This window comes from Gigantopelta aegis, chromosome 15 (genome assembly GCF_016097555.1).
Source record: "Gigantopelta aegis isolate Gae_Host chromosome 15, Gae_host_genome, whole genome shotgun sequence".
Classification (NCBI taxonomy): domain Eukaryota; kingdom Metazoa; phylum Mollusca; class Gastropoda; order Neomphalida; family Peltospiridae; genus Gigantopelta; species Gigantopelta aegis.
The window spans coordinates 12,192,348-12,207,734 of NC_054713.1; the positions used below are offsets into that span (position 1 = coordinate 12,192,348).

The 15,387-nt window shown below is 42.5% G+C and overlaps 1 protein-coding gene across 1 annotated transcript in view; it reads left to right on the plus strand.

The window, feature by feature from the left end:
- LOC121390363 overlaps window positions 1-15,387 on the plus strand; it is a 310,647-nt gene that overhangs the window by 95,949 nt on the left and 199,311 nt on the right. Inside the window, exons 35-39 of the mRNA XM_041522159.1 lie at window positions 1,150-1,283; window positions 4,468-4,606; window positions 7,100-7,345; window positions 11,372-11,414; window positions 12,412-12,560. Coding sequence (XP_041378093.1) covers window positions 1,150-1,283; window positions 4,468-4,606; window positions 7,100-7,345; window positions 11,372-11,414; window positions 12,412-12,560 — 711 coding nt within the window. The remainder of the gene's footprint in view (window positions 1-1,149; window positions 1,284-4,467; window positions 4,607-7,099; window positions 7,346-11,371; window positions 11,415-12,411; window positions 12,561-15,387) is intronic.

Below are 15,387 nucleotides of genomic sequence, written 5' to 3' on the forward strand. Positions count from 1 at the left end.
TCCAGAACGGCCGTTGCCAGGGCATTCCATGTGTCCCCAAGCACCATCTCCAGACTGTGGGACCGTTACCAGCAACATGGATCAACACGTGACCTCCCTAGATCCGGTCGACCACGGGTCACTACCCCCGGGCAGGACCGCTACATCCGGGTACGCCACCTTCGGGAACGATTGACTACTGCCACCTCCACAGCCGCAGCAATACCAGGTTTGCGCAGGATATCCGACCAGACCGTACGGAACCGCCTACATGAGGTAGGAATTCGTGCCAGACGTCCAGTTCGAGGTGTCATCTTAACACCACAACACCGTCGACTCCGACTGCAGTGGTGCCAGATTCATCGACAATGGCCTCAACTGCGATGGAGACCGGTGTGGTTCAGTGACGAGTCCCGATTTCTGCTCCGACGTCATGATGGAAGATGTCGCGTGTATAGGCGTCGTGGTGAACGTTATGCGGCAAACTGCGTGCAGGAAGTGGACAGATTCGGCGGGGGTAGTGTCATGGTATGGGCAGCCATCTCACACACTGGCAGAACTGACCTGGTCCACGTGCAGGGCAACCTGAATGCACAGGGCTACATTGACCAGATCCTCCGGCCACACATCATTCCAGTTATGGCCAACGCCAACGCAGTGTTCCAACATGACAACGCCAGGCCTCACACAGCACGTCTCACAACGGCTTTCCTACAGAACAACAACATTAATGTCCTTCCTTGGCCATCGATATCACCGGATTTGAACCCAAATGAGCATCTATGGGACGAGTTGGACCGACGCCTCCGACAGCGACAACCACAGCCCCAGACCCTGCCCGAGCTGGCAGCAGCCTTGCAGGCCGAGTGGGCCACCATCCCCCGGGACGTCATCCGTACTCTGGTTGCTTCAATGGGCAGGCGGTGCCAGGCAGTTGTCAACACACGCGGAGGCCACACCCGGTATTGACTCCAGATGACCTTGACCTTGGTGGTGTGTCCTATCACTTACTCACAATGGACTAGAGTGAATTGTGAACAATCCTGCAACATTTGGTAATTATCGGACTCACCATTCAATAATTAAATCAATTCTCCAAATGTTACGACAATGTGGTTTTGCGTTTCTTCTTTTGAAGAGTATATATGTTTTTTTGTTGGGGTTTTTCAGTTGACTACAAGAAAATGTTCAGCAGAGATGCAATTAAGCAGCGACTAAAAGAAAATGCAGAGAAAGCGGCCAAAGAATTAGCTAGGACGGCCATCAATGAAATACTGAAAGAGTTGCCTTGTATATCTCCAGATGTGAGTACACAGATATACATATATGTATATATGTGTGTGTGTGTGTATATATATATATATATATATATATATATAAGCTGAATGACAAAACTAATAAAATAGGAATAAAGGAATAATCATATCACTGCTCAAAACAGAATCCAAATGATGTTTTAACACAGCCATGATGATAAACTCCCATAAATCACTGTCAGTGGCTTAATTTGTAGTGGGAAGGATTTAGCTCAGTCGGTTGAGTGCTCGCCTGAGGTGCTTGCATCGCAGCATCGAACCACCTCAGTGGATTCATGTAACTGATTGGGGTTTTTTCTCAATCTAACCAACACAACTGGTCAAAGGCCATGGTATGTGCCTTCCTGTCTGTGGGAAAGTGCAAATGAAAGATCCCTTGCTGCTAATGGAAAAATGTAGCGGGTTCCCTCAGATGAATATTTGTCTGAATTACCAAATGTTTGACACCCAATAGCCGATGATTAATAAGTCAATGTGCTCTAATAGTGTTGTTAAACAAAATAAACTAACATGCATTTGTAAGGTTGCTATTCATGAGGACTGCCACTCCTAAAGTCTGCCACTGCCAAGGATGTACATTCTCATGTTTGTGTGTTGGACTCACTTCCATCAAGATATGTCATCTTTTCTACTTTGTGTAGGAAGACTGCCACTTACATGGATTATACATCTTGTTTGTGTAGGAAGACTGCCACTTACATGGATCATACATCTTGTTTTATGTAGGAAGACTGCCACTTATGTGGATCATACATCTTGTTTTGTGTAGGAAGACTGCCACTTATGTGGATCATACATCTTGTTTTGTGTAGGAAGACTGCCACTTACATGGACCATACATCCTACTTTGTGTAGTAAGAATGCCACTTACATGGACCATGCATCCTACTTTGTGTAGTAAGACTGCCACTTACATGGACCATACATCCTACTTTGTTTAGGAAGACTGCCACTTACATGGACCATACATCCTACTTTGTTTAGGAAGACTGCCACTTACATGGACCATACATCTTGTTTTGTGTAGGAAGACTGCCACTTATGTGGATCATACATCTTGTTTTGTGTAGGAAGACTGCCACTTACATGGATTATACATCTTGTTTGTGTAGGAAGACTGCCACTTATGTGGATCATACATCTTGTTTTGTGTAGGAAGACTGCCACTTATGTGGATCATACATCTTGTTTTGTGTAGGAAGACTGCCACTTACATGGACCATACATCCTACTTTGTGTAGTAAGACTGCCACTTACATGGACCATGCATCCTACTTTGTGTAGTAAGACTGCCACTTACATGGACCATACATCCTACTTTGTTTAGGAAGACTGCCACTTACATGGACCATACATCCTACTTTGTGTAGTAAGACTGCCACTTACATGGACCATACATCCTACTTTGTTTAGGAAGACTGCCACTTACATGGACCATACATCTTACATTGTGTAGGAAGACTGCTACTTGCATGGACCATACATCCTACTTTGTGTAGTAAGACTGCCACTTACATGGACCATACATCCTACTTTGTGTAGTAAGACTGCCACTTACATGGACCATACATCCTACTTTGTGTAGTAAGACTGCCACTTACATGGACCATACATCCTACTTTGTGTAGTAAGGCTGCCACTTACATGGACCATACATCCTACTTTGTGTAGTAAGACTGCCACTTACATGGACCATACATCCTACTTTGTTTAGGAAGACTGCCACTTACATGGACCATACATCCTACTTTGTGTAGTAAGACTGCCACTTACATGGACCATACATCTTACATTGTGTAGGAAGACTGCTACTTGCATGGATGATACATCGTGCTTTGTGTGTAGGTCTACCACTTAATGGATAATGTATAGTTCCTACTTTGTGTGTAGGAGGACTGCCATTTACATGGATAATGTATTGTTTCTACTTTATGTGTAGGAAAAACCGGCCTCGGTGGCATCGTGGTTAGACCATCGGTCTACAGGCTGGTAGGTACTGGGTTTGGATCCCAGTCGAGGCATGGGATTTTTAATCCAGATACCGACTCCAAACCCTGAGTGAGTGCTCCGCAAGGCTCAATGGGTATGTGTAAACCACTTGCACCGGCCAGTGATCTATAACTGGTTCAACAAAGGCCATGGTTTGTGCTATCCTGCACAAATAATAGATCCCTTGCTGTTAATTGGAAAGAGTAGCCCATGAAGTGGTGACAGTGGGTTTCCTCTCAAAATCTGTGTGGTCCTTTACCATATGTCTGACCTCATATAACCGTAAATAAAATGTGTTGAGTACGTCGTTAAATAAAGCATTTCTTTCTTTCTTTATGTGTAGGAAAAGAAAAAGAAAGAAATGTTTTATTTAACGACGCACTCAACACATTTTATTTATGGTTATATGGCCTCGGACATATGGTTAAGGACCACACAGATATTGAGGGAGGAAACCCACTGTCGCCACTTCATGGGCTCTTTTCGATTAGCAGCAAAGGATCTTTTATATGCACCATCCCATGGACAGGATAGCACATACCACAGCCTTTGATGTACCAATCATGGTTCACTGGCTGGAGCGAGAAATAGCCCAATGGGCCCACTGAAGAGGATCAATCCCCAACTGACCACGCATCAAGTGAGCGCTTCATATACCTGAGGATAAGACATATAGTGTTAGAGAGGAAACCCATTACATTATTCATTTAGTAGTAGCAAGGGACCTTTTATATATGTATCATCCCACAGATAGGGTAGAACCCCTGCAACTGCCCACGGCAATCAGCAATGCTGTGGAGATTGCCGTGGAGGTTTTAATTCTCCACGGCACGTTTTTGCCTTAGACTATATTCTGGGTGTTTATTAATGGTATGTTTTTCTGCCGTGGACATTTTCTTAATTGCAGGAGTTGAGAGTAGGCACTTGGTAAAGCATCCATGTGTCCATGGCCAGATGCAATATCAGTCAACCTCCTGTGTTACCTAAGTTTAACTGTATATATATATATTTTTAAAATTATTTTAACAAAAACCTTGTAATTGCAGGCTGTCCTCAACCAGATGCCATGACAGTCGACTTCCTGAAAGTCCCAAGTTATGGAAGTTTGACTGTTTAATTATGTTGACGAACTATATAGTTATGCATTTGTTTAATTATTTTACCAAAAACCTTGTAATTGCAGGCACCTGGTAAAGCATCCACGTGTCCACGGCCAGATGCAATGACAGTCGACCTCCTGAAGTCAGAGTTAGAAAAACGAAATCTTCCACAAGATGGAACCCATGATGTGCTTAAGCAGCGTCTTTATAATGCCACACAAGGTATGTTGGTTTTTTTATGCCCTTCTTTGACGGGTCATATATTGGTATGGTCCATCCGTACGGGGTGGAACGTAGCCCATTAGGCTGTATATTACCAAATCAAATCCCATAGACGACAATAGTAACATATGTGGCTAAAACTCCTACCTGCAGCATATCAATCAACATAAATGCCACGGATATAAATATTACCACCCCTCACACTTAAAGTGAATCAGAAAACATTGGGGGTCAAGCTGCTCATTTCTGAGATAACGGGTAGCGTCTATGACTATCCTAGTTCTGCACAAAATTTGAGTTCTGTTTTTTACAGGTACCCCATACATGTTTCAAGTACAAGGCTACTTGACACATTGGTATTAGGTGAAATAAAATTGAATATTTTTTTGACCCAGATAAAACTATTATTTTTTACAACCAATTTTTTACATTTATAACCAATCACAGGACTTGTGGTGTTCACTTCTCTATCAAAAGCTGGGTGCATCTCAAACTTTGACCCAGCCGGAAGTTATTTGGTTTATTACTACCTGAAGCATTTTCTTGACTCGCGGTCAGACTAGAATCAATCTGTGCCAGTGGACCCATTGGGCTATTTCTTGTTCCAGCCAGTGCTCCGCAACTGGTATAACAAAGGCTGTGGTATGTACCATCCTGTCTTTGGGATGGTGCATATAAAAGATCCCTTGCTGCTAATCGAAAAGAGTAGCCCATGAAGTGGCGACAGCAGGTTTTCTCTCTCAATATCTGTGTGGTCCTTAACCATATGTCTGACACCATATAACCGTAAATAAAATGTGTTGAGTGCATTGTTAAATAAAACATTTCCTTCCTTCCTTCAAACCTTGGATGCAAGTACGACTTGGGATGGCATACCATAACTAGGTCACTACGACCTACTATTCATGCATTACTGGACATTAAAGGAAATCCTTGTCCGGGCCATATCTTCCTTATCAATTCATATAGGATCATCAAAACTTGGATGCAAGTACAAACTTGGGATGGCAGTGTGTTGCATACCATAACTAGGTCACTATGACCAACTATTCATGCATTACTGGACATTAAAGGAAATCCTTGTCCGGGCCATATCTTCCTTATCAATTCATATAGGATCATCAAAACTTGGATGCAAGTACAAACTTGGGATGGCAGTGTGTTGTGCACCATGACTGGGTCATGCACCACAGCCTACTGTTGATGTGTGTATTATGTACTGTTGTTAATTTCTATAACAGGCCTCTGAGAATTCAGGTAACCTATTTCGTTTTTTAGGCAACCCATCATGAACATGTCAGTGATAGCGTAAATTCAATTTGCAAACGAAAAATGGCTTTGCTTTATGAGGCTGCTCAGTATGTGGTGCATAGGACTGATGGACAGCCAGAGTAATAGCTCACCATAAACCATGAGGTCTACATCGGCCTCGGTGGCATCGTGGTTAGGCCATCCGTCTACAGGCTGGTAGGTACTGGGTTCGGATCACAGTCGAGGCATGGGATTTTTAATCCAGATACCGACTCCAAAGGTTGTGTAGGAAGACTGCTACTTGCATGGATGATACATCGTGCTTTATTTGTAGGTCTACCACTTAATGGATAATTTATAGTTCCTACTTTGTGTGTAGGAGGACTGCCATTTACATGGATAATGTATTGTTTCTACTTTATGTGTAGGAAAAACCGGCCTCGGTGGCATCATGGTTAGGCCATCGGTCTACAGGCTGGTAGGTACTGGGTTCGGATTTTTAATCCAGATACCGACTCCAAACCCAGAGTGAGTTCTCCGCAAGGCTCAATGGGTAGGTGTAAACCACTTGCACTGACCAGTGATCCATAATGGTTCAACAAAGGCCATGGTTTGTGCTATTGTGCATGTGAAAAGTGCAAATAAAAGATCCCTTGCTGCCTGTCATAAAAGAGTAGCCTATGTGGCGACAGCGGGTTTCCTCTTAAAAACTGCCAGAATGACCATATGTTTGACGCCCAATAGCCGATGATAAGATAAAAATTAAATCTGATAATAAATGCTAAATTTAATTGAAATCAGTCATATTTGATGATAGATATATTTACATGAAAGTGCTGCTAACTATAATACGCTTGAATGGAAGTAAGGAAATGTTTTATTTAACAATGCACTCAACACATTTTATTTATGGTTATATGATGTCAGACAAATGGTTAAGGACCACAAAGATATTAAGAGAGGAAAGCCGCTGTCGCCACTTCATGGGCTACACTTTTCGATTAGCAGCAAGGGATCCTGTATTTACACCATTACACAGACAGGATAACACATACCACGGCCTTCGATATATCAGTTGTGGTGCACAATATCTGTGTGGTCCTTAACCATATGTCCAATGCCATATAACTCTAAATAAAATGTGTTGAGTGTGTTGTTAAATAAAATATTTCCTTCCTTCCATTCCAAATTGCTAAACTTTTTTGTCTGTGTATAATTATTGTTGTGGGTTTTATTTTGCAGAATGCACGGTTTTCAACAAAAAGTTGAAACTGCCACAGATCAAAAATGAAAAGATACGGAAAATGATTAGTCTGTCAATTGGTGAAAAGTGTCTGCGTATTGATGCCTGTCTCGACATGAAGATAGAAAAACTTGATTTCTACAAGGCAATTAAAGCTTATATAGAGGTGGATGCATGCAAGTTTACCCTCACCATCTCGTTCATGAATTGTCCAAGGAAGATCATTTTATTAGGCTATGACTGGGGTAAGTCGTACTTGTAGGATTTTTTAAAAGTTATGTTACCTATAGGCTTTGACTTTCAACTGTTGGTCAACTCGTTGCGTTGTAATTTCCCCAACTTACGATGGGTGTGCTCGGATTAACAATTAATTAATTGGTCGTAGAAGTCATATACAATGAAAATCGACTTGCAAAGGCACTCAGACTAGCAACTGGATAGTTGTAAAAGTTGTGACAGCAGAAAGTTGGCATTAATTTAGACCATTATGCCATCAGTAGAAAATAATTTTAATCTGTTGAAACCTAGCATTTTTACACTTCATTATTCATTGGATATTTTAAATACTATTAATTATTATCTTTATTATTACTATTATTTTTGTTTTATTATTATTATTATAATTATTATTTTAATGTTTTGTATAGTTCATTTTCAGTTAAAATGTCAATACAAATATTTGTAACGCCCACACAAAAGGGTAAGACCCACCACACAAACGCGTAAGACCCACCACACAAATGCGTAAGACCCACCACACAAATGGGTAAGACCCACCACACAAACGCGTAAGACCCACCACACAAACGGGTAAGACCCACCACACAAACACGTAAGACCCACCACACAAATGGGTAAGACCCACCACACAAATGGGTAAGACCCACCCACCACACAAATGCGTAAGACCCACCACACAAATGGGTAAGACCCACCACACAAATGCGTAATACCCACCACACAAATGGGTAAGACCCACCACACAAATGGGTAAGATCCACCACACAAATGGGTAAGATCCACCACACAAATGCGTAATACCCACCACACAAATGGGTAAGATCCACCACACAAATGCGTAATACCCACCACACAAATGGGTAAGATCCACCACACAAATGGGTAATACCCACCACACAAATGGGTAAGATCCACCACACAAATGCGTAATACCCACCACACAAATGCGTAAGATCCACCACACAAATGAGTAAGATCCACCACACAAATGGGTAAGATCCACCACACAAATGCGTAATACCCACCACACAAATGGGTAAGATCCACCACACAAATGCGTAATACCCACCACACAAATGGGTAAGATCCACCACACAAATGCGTAATACCCACCACACAAATGGGTAAGATCCACCACACAAATGCGTAATACCCACCACACAAATGGGTAAGACCCACCACACAAATGAGTAAGATCCACCACACAAATGGGTAAGATCCACCACACAAATGCGTAATACCCACCACACAAATGGGTAAGATCCACCACACAAATGGGTAAGACCCACCACACAAAATGGTAAGTCCCACCACACAAATGGGTAAGACCCACCCACCACACAAATGGGTAAGACCCACCACACAAAAGGGTAAGACCCACCACACAAATGGGTAAGACCCACCACACAAAAGGGTAAGACCCACCACACAATGGGTAAGATCCACCACACAAATGGGTAAGATCCACCACACAAATGCGTAATACCCACCACACAAATGGGTAAGATCCACCACACAAATGCGTAATACCCACCACACAAATGGGTAAGACCCACCACACAAATGAGTAAGATCCACCACACAAATGGGTAAGATCCACCACACAAATGCGTAATACCCACCACACAAATGGGTAAGATCCACCACACAAATGGGTAAGACCCACCACACAAAATGGTAAGTCCCACCACACAAATGGGTAAGACCCACCCACCACACAAATGGGTAAGACCCACCACACAAAAGGGTAAGACCCACCACACAAATGGGTAAGACCCACCACACAAAAGGGTAAGACCCACCACACAATGGGTAAGATCCACCACACAAATGGGTAAGATCCACCACACAAATGCGTAATACCCACCACACAAATGGGTAAGATCCACCACACAAATGGGTAAGACCCACCACACAAAAGGGTAAGTCCCACCACACAAATGGGTAAGACCCACCCACCACACAAATGGGTAAGACCCACCACACAAAAGGGTAAGACCCACCACACAAATGGGTAAGACCCACCACACAAAAGGGTAAGACCCACCACACAAATGGGTAAGACCCACCACACAAAAGGGTAAGACCCACCACACAAATGGGTAAGACCCACCCACCACACAAATGGGTAAGACCCACCACACAAATGTGTAAGACCTACCACACAAATGGGTAAGATCCACCACACAAATGCGTAATACCCACCACACAAATGCGTAATACCCACCACACAAATGGGTAAGATCCACCACACAAATGGGTAAGACCCACCACACAAATGGGTAAGATCCACCACACAAATGGGTAAGATCCACCACACAAATGCGTAAAATCCACCACACAAATGCGTAAGACCCACCACACAAATGGGTAAGATCCACCACACAAATGGGTAAGATCCACCACACAAATGAGTAAGACCCACCACACAAATGGGTAAGATCCACCACACAAATGGGTAAGATCCACCACACGTCTTGATAATCGTTTCTTTGATTTGTTTATTTTTATTTCATTTCAACATATTTTCGTGCTTATATCCAATTAAGATTCAAGCACGCTGTCCTGAGCTCATACCTCAGCTATCTGGGCTGTCTGTCCATGATGGGTTGTTAGTGATTAGTCAGTGAGAGGAGGGTGTAATGGCCTTACACATACCCAGTCATTAAAACTTGCTCTGGGTGGGAGCCGGTATCGGGCTGTGAACTCTGTACCTACCAGCCATATGTCCGATGGCTTAACCAAGATGCCACTGAGGCGTAAATATATACTCTTCAAAAAAAGAAACGCAAAAGGGTACAAATGGGTTATAACTCCGATTTTATGTTTCCTACCGGTTCATGCTTTGTGAATATAAGGTCATTGTATGTCCCAAACACATTCCCACGGTTACATTCGATAAAACGCAGCTACTGTACAATAAAGTTCCAAAATGTGAATATTCGCAAAAACGCAGCCACGTGCAAACCTTGTCACCACTGCACGTGCGTTGTCTGCACGTGCAACATGAACACCGACAGTATAAAAGTGCAGGGTGTTCGCTTGCCTGGCCTCTGTATCTGGCCGACAGTTGACAATCCGGGACATGCCACGTCTCAGTGAACCGCAGAGAAACAATGCCATCGGCCGACTAGACGCAGGCGAATCCAGAACGGCCGTTGCCAGGGCATTCCATGTGTCCCCAAGCACCATCTCCAGACTGTGGGACCATTACCAGCAACATGGATCAACACGTGACCTCCCTAGATCCGGTCGACCACGGGTCACTACCCCCGGGCAGGACCGCTACATCCGGGTACGCCACCTTCGGGAACGATTGACTACTGCCACCTCCACAGCCGCAGCAAGACCAGGTTTGTGCAGGATATCCGACCAGACCGTACGGAACCGCCTACGTGAGGTAGGAATTCGTGCCAGACGTCCAGTTCGAGGTGTCATCTTAACACCACAACACCGTCGACTCCGACTGCAGTGGTGCCAGATTCATCGACAATGGCCTCAACTGCGATGGAGACAGGTGTGGTTCAGTGTCGAGTCCCGATTTCTGCTCCGACGTCATGATGGAAGATGTCGCGTGTATAGGCGTCGTGGTGAACGTTATGCGGCAAACTGCGTGCAGGAAGTGGACAGATTCGGCGGGGGTAGTGTCATGGTGTGGGCAGCCATCTCACACACTGGCAGAACTGACCTGGTCCACGTGCAGGGCAACCTGAATGCACAGGGTTACATTGACCAGATCCTCCGGCCACACATCGTTCCAGTTATGGCCAACGCCAACGCAGTGTTCCAACATGACAACGCCAGGCCTCACACAGCACGTCTCACAACGGCTTTCCTACAGAACAACAACATTAATGTCCTTCCTTGGCCATTAACAATTTCCTGTTGATTTTAAATGTTCTACTGCTATTAACCAATAATCTTACGAAAAGAAAAATAATATTTATAGTTAAACATTTTTTTCAGTGTGAAAAATTATTTTATTGTATGTTTGTTAGCTTTTTTTGTTAAAAAATGTATATTCTTTGCAGGCAAACCAAATGAGGAGACCATATCAAAGACAATTGCTATCAAGTATGTTGATTTATAGTGTGTGATTTTGGTTTAAATTATTAAAGTGCTATATACATGTATGTAATTAAATTTCTGTACAATTTCATTACAATTTAGTAATGTCATTCCATTTGTCCAGCCATATATAGCAATGCGAATTTGTTCATTTCTCAATGAACATAAAAATAATGTTGTCAGGGAACATGATACAATGTATCCGATGATGTCACTTTATGTTGACACTTAAATTTGTCTTACTGAGTGTCATTGTTTAAGAACCAAAAAACAATTCAAAATAAATAACTTTTAGAGTAATTATTTCTATGATTCAAATTTTACGTTCAACTTGGTTCAGAACATTCAATATCTCTGATGGTTAGTAACTCAATGTGCTCTAGTGGTGTCGTTATAAACAAAACATTTTAAAAACTTTTAATCTGGGTATGAACAAAAAATATTACCTGCAAACTTATTTGAGAACGGCTTCATTGATTCACATAGTTTGCAGGATAGCACATACCAGAGCCTTTGATGTACCAGTCTAGAGTCCAGGCTAGAGCGAGAAATAGGCCAATGGCTAACAGAAATCAATCCCAGACCGACCGCGCATCAAGCGAATGCTTTACCACTGGGCTACATCCCGACCCCACCAATGGGAATCGATCCCAGACCGACCACGCATCAAGCGAATGCTTTACCACTAGGTTACATCCCCTCCCCCCCCCCCTCCCCCCCCCCCCCCCCCTTAGTTTCAAATGTGCTCTAGTGTAATTAGACACGCATAGTTTAACATGTTCTAAGCTGTCATTTAGCAAAGGTTATTTTTGCTTTTCAGTGCTTGAAATATAGGAAGTAAAATATGACCTGCAGTTATTTTATAAAATAGTCGGCCCAAAAAATGTCCTGCTAAGAAAAAAAAATGTCCTGCTGGAAATAAGTAACTATAACGCTCTAGTGGTATCATTAAACAAAACAAACTTTAAACTTTTACACTGAATATACTGCCTGTCTGTTTAAGGTACACTATTGGTCGGAATGAAGAGAAGAAAGTGTTTGTTATTGACTTCGGCCTCAAGTTTGGTTTCGAAGCATTGTCATTCGACAGCTATCTTCTGGAGGGACTGGAGGTTCCCATTCCTCTGTGTAACGATAAATTCCAACTTCCAGGTATGATAACTTCCAACTTCAAGGTACGATAACTCTTCCATGTACGATGCACCACGACTGGTATATCAAAGGCAGTGGTATGTGCTTCTGTCTGTGGGATGGTGCATATAAAAGATTCCTTCCAACTTCCAGATATGATAACTTCCAGCTTCCAGGTATGATAACTTCAAACTTACAGGTACGATAACTTCCAACTTTCAGGTACGATAACTTCCAACTTCCAGGTATGATAACTTCCAGCTTCCAGGTATGATAACTTCCAACTTCCAGGTATGATAACTTCCAACTTCAAGGTACGATAACTCTTCCATGTACGATAACTTCCAACTTCCAGGTATGATAACTTCCAACTTCCAGATATGATAACTTACAGGTACGATAACTTCCAACTTCAAGGTACGATAACTCTTCCATGTACGATAACTTCCAACTTCCAGATATGATAACTTCCAACTTCCAGATATGATAACTTACAGGTACGATAACTTCCAACTTCCAGGTACAATAACTTCCAACTTCCAGATATGATAACTTCCAACTTCCAGATATGATAACTTCCAGGTACGATAACTTCCAACTTCCAGGTACGATAACTTCCAACTTCCAGGTATGATAACTTCCAACCTCCATGTACATGAACTTCCAGCTTCCAGGTATGTTCAGGAGTCACATGGAAAGAATTTAGTTTCAGCCAGTTTCCAGATTTTAAGAGTTCATTTCATTCGTTCATTTCAACTATTTTTGTGCTCATATCCATTTAAAGTTCAAGCACGCCTTCTTTGGTACACACCTCAGCTATCTGGGCCATCTGTCCAGGATAGTAAGTTAGTGGTTAGTGAGAGAGAGGTCAGTGTATAGTGGTCTAAAATCCACCCATTGAGTTGTTAAAACTCGCTGTGGGTGGGAGCTGGTGCTGGGCTGCGAACCCAGTAGCTACCAGCTTTATGTCCAATGGCTTAACCACGACACCACCGATGCCAGTTAGAGTTTTAATATTATAATGTGATATATGCCAATTCAAAATCCTGAAGTTAACTTTCTTACACACCCGTTGGTGAGAACACCATGTGTTATTTTTGATAACACATAGCTGTTAACATAGTATGTGTGTTAACAATTTCAAGACATACTGGCTGCTCTTAGGTGATGACCAGGCCTGGTGCTTATAAAACTTTTATAGTCTAGACTCGAGACTCTAATAGAGTCTGAGACACTAATGTCATGACAACGTCATACAAATTGTATGCGTGTGACGTCATTAGAGACTGAGTCTGGACTCGAAAAGCTTTATAAGCATGGGGCCTGGTCGCCAATGCCATATGTCCAATAAAAAAAACCCAGTGCAGTTGAAATCGATTACACTGTGACATATAGTTAACCTGGCAATCATGTGTCTGTGGCACTTAAGTTAGCTACAAGTGCAGCGGGTTGTAAATAAATATAAAGATGTTAAAATTTGCTTAAAACCTGTTTTTTGATGATATGTAAGAAATAGAATAATAATAACTAGTTGGGAGATAAATGGCATCTACCTACCACTCATATATTATTCTCTGTGTATCAGTGAAGGTAATGTATACTGATGTTAGTACAACTCTGCCATATGACAACAAAGTATTCATCAAAACACAATCTATATACCGTATATATATTATTCTCTGTGTATCAGTGAAGGTAATGTATATTGATGTTAGTACAACTCTTCCTTATGACAACAAAGTATTCATCAAAACACAATCTATATACCATATATATACATATTAAAGAGGATTTTAAAACTGCTTTTTTTTAATGTAAGTTTATTTGTTTTTACATTTTATTTCCCATTCATTTCAACTTATCTTTGTGCTTATATCCAATTAAGGTTCAAGCACACTGTTTTGGGCACACACCTCAGCTATCTGGGCTGTCTGTCCAGGACAAAGGGTTAGTTGGTTAGTGGTTAGTGTCCTTACACCTACCCATTGAGCCCTTAAGAACTTGATCTGGGTTGGAGCCGACTCCGGGCTGCGAACCCTGTACCTACCAGCCTGTAGTCTGATGGCTTAATCACTGCACCACCGAGGCCGGTTATTTTTTATTTCCAATAATGGTTTGTAAATATTTTTAGTTTTTCTGACAGCATCACCTTTGGTGTTTAGCTCAATATTAACCTATTGTATTTAGTGTCATTTCTCACAAACTATAAGACTACCTACCCCAGTCAGTGGTGTACCGAGGAGGGGTGGGGGGAGCACCCCCCCCCCTCCCCACAATCAAACTTTTTTTTTTTTTTTTACTGTATTAAATTTTATAAAATCATATATACATAGTGTGGGTCACCCTCTCTCCTCTCCTCCCCCCCCCACACACACACCTAAAATCCTGGCTACGCCAGTGATATCAATAAAACTTGTTTTATAGTTTCCCTGGTTAGGGCCTTCATGAGTCCAAAATATTGCACTCGAATACTTGATGGTCAACAAACTCAATCCAGACGCGAGTACCCGACACTTACACTAGATGATACCGGCGTCGTGGTAGGCCATCGGTCTACAGGCTGGTAGGTACTGGGTTTGGATCCCAGTCGAGGCATGGGATTTTTAATCCAGATACCGACTCCAAACCCTGAGTGAGTGCTCCGCAAGGCTCAATGGGTAGGTGTAAACCACTTGCACCGACCAGTGATCCATAACTGGTTCAACAAAGGCCATGGTTTGTGCTATCCTGCCTGTGGGAAGCACAAATAAAAGATCCCTTGCTGCTAATCGGAAGAGTAGCCCATGTAGTGGGTCAGCGGGTTTCCTCTCAAAATCTGTGGTCCTTAACCATATGTCTGACGCCATAT